This window comes from Alligator sinensis, unplaced genomic scaffold (genome assembly GCF_000455745.1).
Source record: "Alligator sinensis unplaced genomic scaffold, ASM45574v1 scaffold293_3, whole genome shotgun sequence".
Taxonomy (NCBI): Eukaryota; Metazoa; Chordata; order Crocodylia; family Alligatoridae; genus Alligator; species Alligator sinensis.
This window is the reverse complement of record NW_005842604.1, coordinates 339639-351254: the sequence shown is the minus strand read 5'-3', so window position 1 is coordinate 351254 and position 11616 is coordinate 339639. Positions and strand designations below refer to the sequence as shown.

Sequence of the window (11616 nt, the reverse complement as noted above, 5' to 3'; positions counted from 1 at the left end):
CCCTACACAAAGAGCTCAGCTATAGTTAAGAGCCCAGGAGGGAGCAGGGAGGATGAACTTGCACTAAAAGACAGATTAATGATTTAAGTTTTGTGTTCAAAACTAATGATCTTTTAATATGAATGGAGCCAGTAAAACTGCTTTTTTTTGCTGTCTGAATAATATATACCAAGTAGTGCTCGAACAGAAATATTTTTCTGTGGAGAAGACTGATCAAGTCTCTATTACACCTTCCTTTTCCAAGGGGAAATTCTGTTTAAGCATCTGAATATCGGTGTATTTGCATGAGGCAAATAGATATTTTTTTAAATAATGTTTTAAACTTTTTTTACCAGTCTTAGTTCTCCTGTTCCCTTCATTGGAAAATAATCTTTAAGATTAAGGAAATCATAAAAGCATCTAAGTTAACCAAACAGGCATGATTATGAAATACAGATTTATTACAGACTTCTTTCAGGAGGGCATCGATCTTCCCTGGAGGCAGCCCAGCTTGCTTTGGGAACAATGGGAGGAGATGGTGGTTTTAAAGGAGGCATTTGTTTGTTTTTCATTAAACACCTTTTAGGTTCACTTCTGTTGAAAAGAATAGCAGTTAGCAACCATTCTGGTTCTCTATGGAAATTGTCTATAGTAGAAAATTGGTTATTACCAGGGATTCAGATTTTTCTGTTTAAAAATCACAAATTCTCTGATTTTAATCACGGATTTTAGAATGAAATGCAACTATTTATAAGTGTCCATTGAACACAATGTCTTATTGATATATTTACAGTTTTAAAGCAATTAGGAAGTTTACCAGTGCCTCAGTCATCATTACAATAAAATAAATTCCAAGTACTTACAAATTTTGGTATTTGGTTGTGGGGGTTTTATCATGGAAAACCAGAACTTGTCCTGCCCCCTTTGCTTACCAGGATGCAGGTCTAGGCCCTTCACTCCCAAGCCACAACCTCACTCTTCCCCCAGCCCTGTTGAAGGGGACCCCTAGCTGCCAGGGCTATGGGGTCAGGGATCTGGGTCCATAGCCCCCTGCTCCCTGCAGCAGTGCCCAAGCCCTGGCTGCTGCCTGCAGGAGGTGGCTGCAGCATAGCAGAATGCGGAGCTTGGCTCCCGGTCCCCCATGGGTGGTGCAGCCGGAACGGAACCCATTGGTGGGGGGTGCAGACTGCCTGCTATGAGCTTGGACTCCCCACCCTGCTGCCACCCCCGCCCCCTGAACCTCTGTAGCCCAACGGGTGGGACCTGGCACAGAGCTGAGTAGGGCCAGGCAGGGAGGCTCATTGCTGCCACTGCAAGCCCCATGCCACCATGGCGAGGCACCCCCAGGCTGCCTGGCAGCAGTGAGGGGCGCAACTCTGCACTACTACTTCCGCTGCTACCAGGCAGGCAGAAGGAACCTTGCCAGGGCAGCACGGGGCTTAGTCACAAAGAGCCACCTTGCCTGGCCCTGCTTTGCCCTGCTGCACTGGGTCTTGCCTGTTGGGCTGAGGAGGCCCTGGGGGAAGGATAGCAGAGCAGGGCAGGGAGCCCAAGCCTGCAGTGGGCAGCCCACCACTGTCCTGTGGGGCATGTGCACAGTGACAGGAAGTCAGGCCCCCCACACCCTAGGCGAGCTGTCCATGTCCCCATCCTGCTCCCTGCTGGGGCCCTGCAGCTATGCATTCTGGCCCCTTACCTGTGGGGAACTGCTCTCCAAGCTGCCTGGCAACCATGTGCATGTGTGAGTGAACACATGCGCGTGGTGGCCCCTTGCCTGACCACCTTCCTCCTGTTCCCTCCAGCCCATGCAGGCTGTAACTCTGCCAGCCTGCAAAGAGATCCTTGCAAAAGTGGAAAGTCCATTTGTTTCTCCATTAAAATGAAATTCTGCATGTTTCTTGGTTAAAAGGGAAAATCCACATTTTCCCTGTTTTCCCATGCGAAACAGAAAACCTGTATCCCTGGCTATTGCCTGCTGCAAGATAACTTTTTATTTGTAAAAGGGGGGAAAAAATTACTAATGGTAAATCAAATTCAAATGTAATCAGTGCATTAGTGTTCAGTGATTTTTTTTTAACTATGTGGAAATTTGAAGAATTCTGTATTACTTTATTTATTATTTATTTATTTATTTATTTATTTTTTTGGTCCTTTATCATAAAAATGATCTGACCGTCCTAAATTTTTAAGGGACCCATTTAAATGCTAATTTTAATTCATGACCTAGCTATTTTTTCTTGTAAAAGCTCAAAATTTATTCTGTAGATGCAGACAATGTTGTATTCTTTACCACAGAGCATTGAATCCATATTTTAACTTCTATAGTCATCTCAGTTGTAAATTTCTAACTACAATCCTTCTAATTTTCTCTTTTTTTAGTTATTGAGTCGAAAAGACAAAGCTACCTTTGAAAAGCTGGAGTATGTTATGAGTAAAGAGGATAATTATAAGAGACTTAGAGATTATATCAGCAGCTTGAAGATGACTCCTTGTATTCCTTATTTAGGTAAGCTGAACAATATTTATGGGTGGTATTAACAAGAAAATACTTACACAAGCAACTAGAAAAAAGAGAAACCTATTTTAAGCAGTATATGAGAATACAAATATAAATCTAGTTGGCTATAAATGTTTTGTATACAGCAAGAAAAATATTTCTCTCTCTCTCATTCATTTAATTATTTATATAAGTGTGTGTGTGTGTGTGTGTGTGTGTGTGTATACAAGTGCTTTAAGATTTTACATGGAGTATCATTTTTCTTGGAGATGGTTTTTCCTTATGTTGTGTAGATATAATGATTGACTGATGGTGGAGTAGTTAGACTGTTATGCCTGGCAATACTTTTGAAGAACTAAACATTTGACTGTGCATAGATATAATGAAAAGCAGTAAATCACTAACTTGACAGATAAGTATTAATTATAGACTATTTATTTTAACTGCTGTGAAACCTGATTTATACTGTATGAATTGACACTTGAATTATATTGAAGTGACCAGGATAATTAGGTCATTGCTATTAAAGATAAATAAAATAGCTGATGTGCAGAGTTAACTTGAATAATTGAATTACCTTCCTATGTTTTAAGAAAACTTGACCAGTTCATTTATTTTCATTGCATATTATTTCTTATGTCTTGACAAAATAGAGCATTTTCATCAGCTTTTTGGAATTACTTGCTGAATCGAGGAGAATTGAGCAAGATTATTATAATTTACTTTTAATATATTGCTCATATTTTTGGTTTCCTTGATCATATAAAAACATTAGTGTTTAACAAAAGTGTTTGTCCAACTGCTTCCCTCTTCCAGCTCAGCCCAAGGTTAGCAGAGTTTCACTTAATGATTTGTGTTACATCTCAGCTGTTTGTATGTCTGTAGTTGGAATAATCTCCAGTGGCCTACTGTAGTATACTGGATTTTAATTTCACTTCACTCTAAATGTAATAATTTTTCTGTTTAACATTGCTGGATTATTTTAGCTTCTCCGTAACCCCAGACTCCGGAGGCTCTTCTTTGTGTTGAAGTTTTCGTAACTGTCACAGTAGGTGGCAGGGAATGCCTGGCCACTCAATTTCCACTATTTTATTTGTCTTACCAGCAGCAGACAGGTTTAACTACATCTTCAGGCGTTCTGAAGAGAAATATGACTGTTTGTTTCCATAATTTATGGTAGTGTAAGAGTAACGTAGCTGTGATGGTCTAGAGCAGGGGCAGGCAATTATTTTGGGCAGAGGGCTGCTTACTCAGTTTTGGCAGGCTGTTGAGGGCTCCTTGACAGGTGCCCCACCCCCTGGTCACCATCTTGGGACCAATGTCCCAGGGTCAGCACTGGTGCGACCCAGAGCGGGTCACAGGCTGGCAAGGATCTGTGGAGCCGGGCTGGGCTGCACCAGCAAAGAGGGGGGAACTGGCCCGGCTCCATAGAGCCTCTGCCGGCTAGGACCCCGCGCTCCTGCCACCCTGCTCTGGGTCCTGCTGTCACTGGCCCTGGGACACTGGTGTGGGCCCCGTGTTCCTGCTGGCTCCCTGCCCGCTCACACCCAGTGCCCCCCAGCCCCGTAGTGCAGGCAGGGGTCAGTGCTCAGCCCCAACCCCCCTGCTCACCAGCAGGGAAGAAGTTGGTGCTGACCATGGGGAAAAGTGGCCCATCCCATGGCTGGTGCTCCCTGCTGCAGGCATTCACAGCCCACACAGGGCTGTCTGGAGCAGGCACAGGCAGCCTCATGGGGGCTGCAGCATGGGGCACCAGCCATGCGGTGGGTGAGGGCCTGCCTTTCTCTGCACGGGGGAGGAGCCTGGGGAAAAGCTGAGTGCAGGGGCCAAGCAGCCCCTTCTGCACCCCACAGCTGGTGCCCCACGCTGCAGGTGCTCGCAGCCCACATGGGGCTGTCCGGAGTGGGCACAGGCAGCCCCACAGTGGGCTGTGAGCAGTTGCAGTGCTGGGCACTGGGTGGGGGAGGGGCCTTCCCCCCCCCCCCCCCTCTACCCCTTCCCCCCCCGGGGGCTCCGTACTCCTTCCCTGCCTGGGGTCTCCCCACCACTTACCTGAGCTTCCCACGCCGCCAGGGCAGCCACGTGCTTCCAGCCCAGAAACTGCGGCTGGGGCTTCTGGCTGGGGGACGGGGCCAGGCGGGCCTCTCTGTTTTTGGAGCCCACCGGGCTTCCCCTGGGTCCTACTGCCCCTTGGTTCCTGTCATTTTTGACAAGAACCAAGGGCAGAGAAATATTAATTTTCCACACTTTTTTTTAGGGGCCCCGCGGGCCGGATAGAATGGATCCAGCCTGCGGGCTGTATTTTGCCCACCCCGGTCTAGAGATAATGTGTGAGGCAAGGATTTCTTAGGGTTATATATTTTGCTGTACCAACTGTGTAGTTGGGATAAAGTTACACAAGTTTTTAAATGCAAGACATTCTTTGTCAGGTGAGACAAATAGGCGAGACCTGATCTCTCTCCCTGTAATTTAATCATCTTAAATGTTCATTATATCTCAGATTTCTTTTACCTATGAATTTTACCCATCAGATCTCACTTATCTTCTATTTTGTAGCAGTCAGTATCCTTGCTGCTCAGGAATAAAACTCTGCCAAAAATCAAACGCAAAAACATTTCTATTTTCCTTCTACTTCACTGCCCCTTTGAGTGTCTCATGTAGGGCTTGTCACAGTCAGTGGGGGGTTCCAATTCAATTCAGAGAAATTAAAGGGTCTCCTGATTCGATTCGGAGATTCAGCCATTGAATCGGTCTCAATCTCCACTGAATCGAATCGGGGACCGAAGCTTTGCGCAGCTCTAGTTAGCAACCTTTTAGGAGCAGCACCCTGAATTGATGGAGCTCAATCCAAAGACAGGGTTTTGCCTGTAACCTAGCTACCTAGTACTTGTACCCCAGCCATGACTGATGTCCCAGCTTCATGGGCCGGATTAAACTTGGTGGGTTGCATGCCATCTCAAGGCTTTAGGTTGCTTATCCCTAGGAAGAGAGAACACATATTAGTGCAAATCTTGAACTGGGCTCTGCCATTTACCAACTGTGTAGTTGGGATAAAGTTACACAAGTTTTTAAATGCAAGACATTCTTTGTCAGGTGAGACAAATAGGCGAGACCTGATCTCTCTCCCTGTAATTTAATCATCTTAAATGTTCATTATATCTCAGATTTCTTTTACCTATGAATTTTACCCATCAGATCTCACTTATCTTCTATTTTGTAGCAGTCAGTATCCTTGCTGCTCAGGAATAAAACTCTGCCAAAAATCAAACGCAAAAACATTTCTATTTTCCTTCTACTTCACTGCCCCTTTGAGTGTCTCATGTAGGGCTTGTCACAGTCAGTGGGGGGTTCCAATTCAATTCAGAGAAATTAAAGGGTCTCCTGATTCGATTCGGAGATTCAGCCATTGAATCGGTCTCAATCTCCACTGAATCGAATCGGGGACCGAAGCTTTGCGCAGCTCTAGTTAGCAACCTTTTAGGAGCAGCACCCTGAATTGATGGAGCTCAATCCAAAGACAGGGTTTTGCCTGTAACCTAGCTACCTAGTACTTGTAACCCAGCCATGACTGATGTCCCAGCTTCATGGGCCGGATTAAACTTGGTGGGTTGCATGCCATCTCAAGGCTTTAGGTTGCTTATCCCTAGGAAGAGAGAACACATATTAGTGCAAATCTTGAACTGGGCTCTGCCATTTTTAAACTGGTCTGTGTGACATACTTTTTTTCTGTTGCAAGTATAGACTGGTTCTTTGTGACAAACTTCTGCTCTGTTATGGGTGTAGATCAGTTTCTGATCACTTATACCAGTAAAAGTGTAATGTTAGTACCTGGCACACTGACGCGGCAGGAGGGGCGGTAGTGCACCAGACATGACGGGAGGGGCGGTGGCCCGAACAGGCAAAGACGCCTGTTTGGGCCTCTCAGGTAACCAGCATATTTGGTTATCTGGCACCCCCCCACCCCATTCCCCAAGGGTGTTGGATAACAAAGCTTTTGCTATATGTTAATTCTTTTTTTCTGAAGCAGAATATCATCCCTCTCAAAAATGTGGTATATAATGGAAATTCTGAAAAAACCTTAATTACCAGTGTGCTGCCAGATGTCACAGTAAAACAAGTGGTCATATTAATAAAAATAAGATGTTTTCTTGGCTTTAAATGCACAACCCCTTGAAATGGTCTTCTATGTGTGTTTCACTGAAGCTGAGATCAGCTGTGCTAAATTGTTAGGAGGAAACCTTGAAGAAAGGTTGTAAACATTTGTCTGAAGAGCCCTTCTTTGGCAAATACTAAGGAAAAATATTGCTGTGTATGATGAGAGAGTGCTCTAAATCTGAAAATCGTTAAGACTACTCATTTGTTCGTGTCAGAAATTTCAGAACAAACAAGAGGTTGTATTGGGGATTTGGCACTGTGATGGCATTATTTCTGTAGGAGAAAAATAGAGCAGTGTGCTGCAAAGTGGAATAGAACATTACAAATATGCATCTTTCCACGTATAATTCTTGATATCATCCTCTTGTATAATGGGAAGACCATACAGTTTATGCTACTAAGGATATAACCCCTGGGAAAGAAAATGTGCTGAAAAATATCTTCAGTTATGCAAAAATTGGAATCAGTTAATTGAGAAGATGGTCCAAGTCAGCTGACTATCTACCCCTCCATGGGAACAGGGTTTTTTTTTGTGGCTATACAAATCTTCTGGGGACTATATTTTATGCAGAGTTCTAGGTTATAAGAACATTAAGATGGCTCAGTAAAATGCTCAAAAATTGAAATATGCTACAATTGTGGTTATTCATGTAATAATAGCTAGTAAATATTTTGTTTTCTCTTTATTTTTGCTTTCTCTTTATTTTATGTGATTCCCTATTTCTTGTTTACAACAGGCTATTCAAATCCTGATTTAAAGGCCAAACTAATTTCCTCATCGGCTTTTCTGTGGTGCTCTTCTCTATGGTTGGAGTTTTCCACAAAAACAAACTATTGAATTTCTCTTGGAATTGGGGGTATTATGCCCAAATTATGAATGGAAAATGAAGGCAGTGATTTCAGCTAAAAGTATTCAGTAATAGGTGCCAAACTTAAGATGCCTGGATCTTTTAGGACATTTTTTCAGGGTACTTAATATCATCTAGCACTTCATATGTTGAAACCTCGCACTGACTTACCCAGTCCATTCTGACTGGACCTTCTCCTTCCCATTATAGCCTTCTTATCTCAATCTGCTCTCACCATTCATTCCCTCAACCTGATCCTGACCCTTGCTGCTCTCTGCATTTGAATTGGGCAGCTTCCTTCTACTCTTCCTGTGCCCAGTTGAGAAATTACGTATCCCATGCTCTTGTCTTTCCTTTCCATTCCAGTGCTCTCCCGTGAGCAGGCGTGGGCAGCACTCGGAGGGAAGTTTCTTGGCTCTTGCAGCCTGGACTAGAGCACAGTGAGTGTAGATGGGATCTTCCAGGTTTTGCCTAGCTACTTTCCTCAGCATGTGTGAAACACAGATCCCTCCCCAAGGCATATAACTGGGCCAGATCTGGGCCTATTTTACAGGAACTGAAAAGCACGTTTCAAGTCCCTAATCCAAAGATGGGAATTAGGGATAGAAGTGACTATCATGTCTTAAAGAAAAGTTTCTTAATATGGCTAAAACATGCATTTTTCTCTTGCTTCCTTCTCAGAGGAGAATCTCTTGGCTTAATTTTTTCCCAAAATTAGCTTTTTGCAGTTAGCTGACAGTTGAAAAAAATCAGCCCATCTTTTTTAGTTCTGAAAAGTTTTATAAACAAATGAAAATGGGGCATTCTAATAGAAGGCATTTCATTATTACAATTATGAGATTACCAAATCTGCTTATAAATTAATAGACCTGCAAACATTTTAATAAATTTTCTCCTTTTCAGAATATTTCATTTGTATTATACGATACATTTTTAATGTAGACTTTGTACATTTTTTTTAATGAGCATAAATAACAGTGCTATACTATAATTTGTAAGTTTGGGGGTAGAGACAGGTTCAGCTATCTATGATGCTAAACTTAATTAGAATAAATTTAAAGACTTAAATAGGTGGTTTCAGTAAATTTCATTTAAAAAAAATCTGTTCTTTTTTAGATGTCATTTGTCTTAAGTAGGTATTTATATAAAATGTGTTTGTCTTGGATGTTATTTTTTGGAAAAGTAGTTGTTTTGTAGCAAAGAGTAGCTTTTTGTGCAGAAATAATTGCTATTTGGACAGAGAAGGGAATATATAGGCAGGAAGTATTACAATTGTCATTAGTGATTCTCTAAGGAAATGTTCATGGGATACTGTTCAACTTCTAAATATATCTGTGCTGTCTAGCAGTGCTACTGTAAAAGAAGCTGGTGCTTTCAACAGGTTTTTAAATGGTTATATGTATAGCTAAATCAAGTCTATGGAAAGTTTTTTTTTTCATAAAAAAAAAAAACAAAAAAAAAACCCAGAAATATCTCTCTCTTGCAAAAAGCAATGTCAAAGTTTTATAGTCTTCTTTTTTCCACTTTTAGTTGGCTAGCTGCTGCTTTGTCAGTGGATAGACGCATGTTACTCCATAAAATAATACTGGAGTACTCGTACTCTTCGCCATTCTTCTGTTGTAACCTTATACCAAGCAATTAATAACATTCCTTATAAATAATCATTAAACTTTTCACACTGTTTTGGGGCCTTAATATGTTTAGATCAAATACATATTAGGTTAACAATAAGTAGACTTGAACAGAATGAGTATTTTGTAATAATTTGATTTCTTCAATAATGTCCTATTTTGTTTTTAATGCACATATAGTACCTAAAACCCCAGGATCAAAAACAGCTTTTATATCTGCATGTTAATTCCAGTAGAAACCACTTTTTCAGTAATTCAGCCAGTGATAGCATTTGTTTATATATAAATATGCCTTGCTTGGAAGAATTAGTTAAGATGGTCACTCTTGTGACAGAAAAGTTGCCTACTACATGGCTTTATAAGAGGTGGTAGTTAAAGAAAAATTTGTTTCAATTCAAATCAATGAGATGTGTGGGATTTTCTGTAAAGTTTGTCTCTGCTTATAATTGCTGATTGAACCTCTGTTTACTACACACTTTCTAGAAACTTTTATTCATGATAGTTTCTTAAGTAGAGGTGAACAGGAAATATTTTTTTAGGTTAGCATGAGAAATGTACATTCTAAGAAGTTCAATATCTGTCTTCCAAAATAAACTCCTGTCTCTGAGAGTAGGACTGATTCCTGCTTTGGATTCATTACCATTTCCCTCAAAATTATGATTGAAAATAAAGGGAAAATTATAATTTTGTAATTTGGACACTTAGGGTCTTTTGCAATGTTTAAATGAACTACTTGGCTGATGGGGGATGCTTGCTCAAAGATCAGTACTCACAAAGCTTCATTTTTCCTGGTTTTAGAATAAATGTAAAATATTAAACATAACATAAATAAAAATACTATGTTTACAAAAACTAGCATTGAGTACTTGGTTAAAGTATTTCAGAGCCATGCTTTCTTACTGTATTTACTTGAATCTAAGATGACCCTGAATTTTTAAGATCCCCCCCCAATAATTAGATTTTATTAATGGAAAATGTATAAGTTTTTAGTTTAATTTTCCAGGTATAGAATCTAAGTATCAGAGGGGTCTCTTTACATTTGTCCCCTTTCCACTATGGCACCAGGGAAAAGGGTAGCGGGGGGGGGGGGGGCAGCTGGCCGCCTTGCTACTGCATTTTTACCTTTTTTTGGCAAACTGCTGCAAGTTTCAGCAAAGCTACTCCATAAACACACTTTTGAGTAGCACTTTTTGTACCTACTTATACATAGTATAATATTAATCCGAAGTGAAAAGGTTGATATTTTATCACATAGTTCATTGGGTTGTGCTCTAGCAGAGTCAACAGTGTTTCAAGCCATGGTGATCCCACCATGCAGCAGTACTCAGTGAGTATACTCCAGATTCCACCCTCTCTCCCCACCCTCCCTCCAAGGATCCATGTGCTAATTATCTCCCCACTCACAGCTGGGACCATGTGTTTTTTCTCACAAGTCCTGGGACTTTCCAAAAATTCATATGCAGATGAAGCTTGAGGCTGCTTGGTCTGGTTCTACTCCATGGAGAGCAGGGCCACAGCAGCCACATGCAGTGGGCTGAGCGGGGAGAGAGAGAGCTTCTCATCTACATAGGTGTTTGGTGATGTTTGCCAGACATTAAAGCCTGATGAAGAAACAAGAATAATTGGAAATGGGAAAGAAAGGTGCTGCCCAGGACTGAAGACAGTCGAAATGTATGCAGTGTAGTGGCTCACCATGACTTGAAAGAGAGTCGTTTCTGTGGAGGACTGCACTTAATGGGTACTCCCATATATTTTATTCAGATGGGTTGCACTGCTAGGCTTGTGGAAGTTTCCTATAAGTGTTTGCCCAATGTGGACCATATGTTTTACAAGTATGCTCAAGTATGGGCTGTATTCAGTCAACTTCATAGCTGGTTTTAATTATTGAGCAGATCCTGCTCTTGGTGGCAGTTTAATGATAGTGTATTTAATTAAGAGGTTTCCCTATATGTGAATGTAAGACAAGAGTCTTATTTCCTATGCTTATTGGAGGGGGGTGGTTAGGGGACATTATCTTATTTTATTTCAATACAGTAGTAAAGCCTCCAGACTTATTGACGTTTTAATTTAGAAAACTAGCTTTTTGCTTGCCTTCCACTACAGTATTGTACATAGCAACTGACCTGGAGCTCTCAGCACTCCGTGCATATCTTCTACTATTGCAGTTACCTAATGTTTGTTCTGCCCTTATTTGTTATACATGTGTAATGCATGCTTATCACTTTTTCTAACAATCACTTGAAATACTTCCAGGTGGAGGAAGGGAGTGGGGAAGACATAATAGAAGTTCGTTTTGGCAGGTGAGAATTGTTCTTTACAGGCAGCAAAATTTTAAAAAACACTTTGAATGGGAAATTGTGGAACAAAATATCATCCATGGACCGGATTGTGTTAAGTATGGGTTAAACATGGATTACAGATCCTTATCCTAATACCTGGATTAGCTGTTGTGGCTCTTGTTTATATGGGTTCATCACTTGTTTGCATCTCCCAGCCCTATCTTCTT

At 41.4% G+C, this 11616-nt stretch overlaps 1 protein-coding gene across 2 annotated transcripts in view; it reads left to right on the top strand.

Moving 5' to 3' along the window:
* The window catches only part of RALGPS2 (Ral GEF with PH domain and SH3 binding motif 2), a 218787-nt gene that overhangs the window by 108271 nt on the left and 98900 nt on the right, over positions 1 to 11616 (top strand). For both annotated transcript variants that reach the window (XM_006033021.3, XM_006033019.3), the window contains exon 8: positions 2359 to 2485. In XM_006033021.3, the coding sequence (XP_006033083.1) occupies positions 2359 to 2485 (127 nt within the window). The remainder of the gene's footprint in view (positions 1 to 2358; positions 2486 to 11616) is intronic.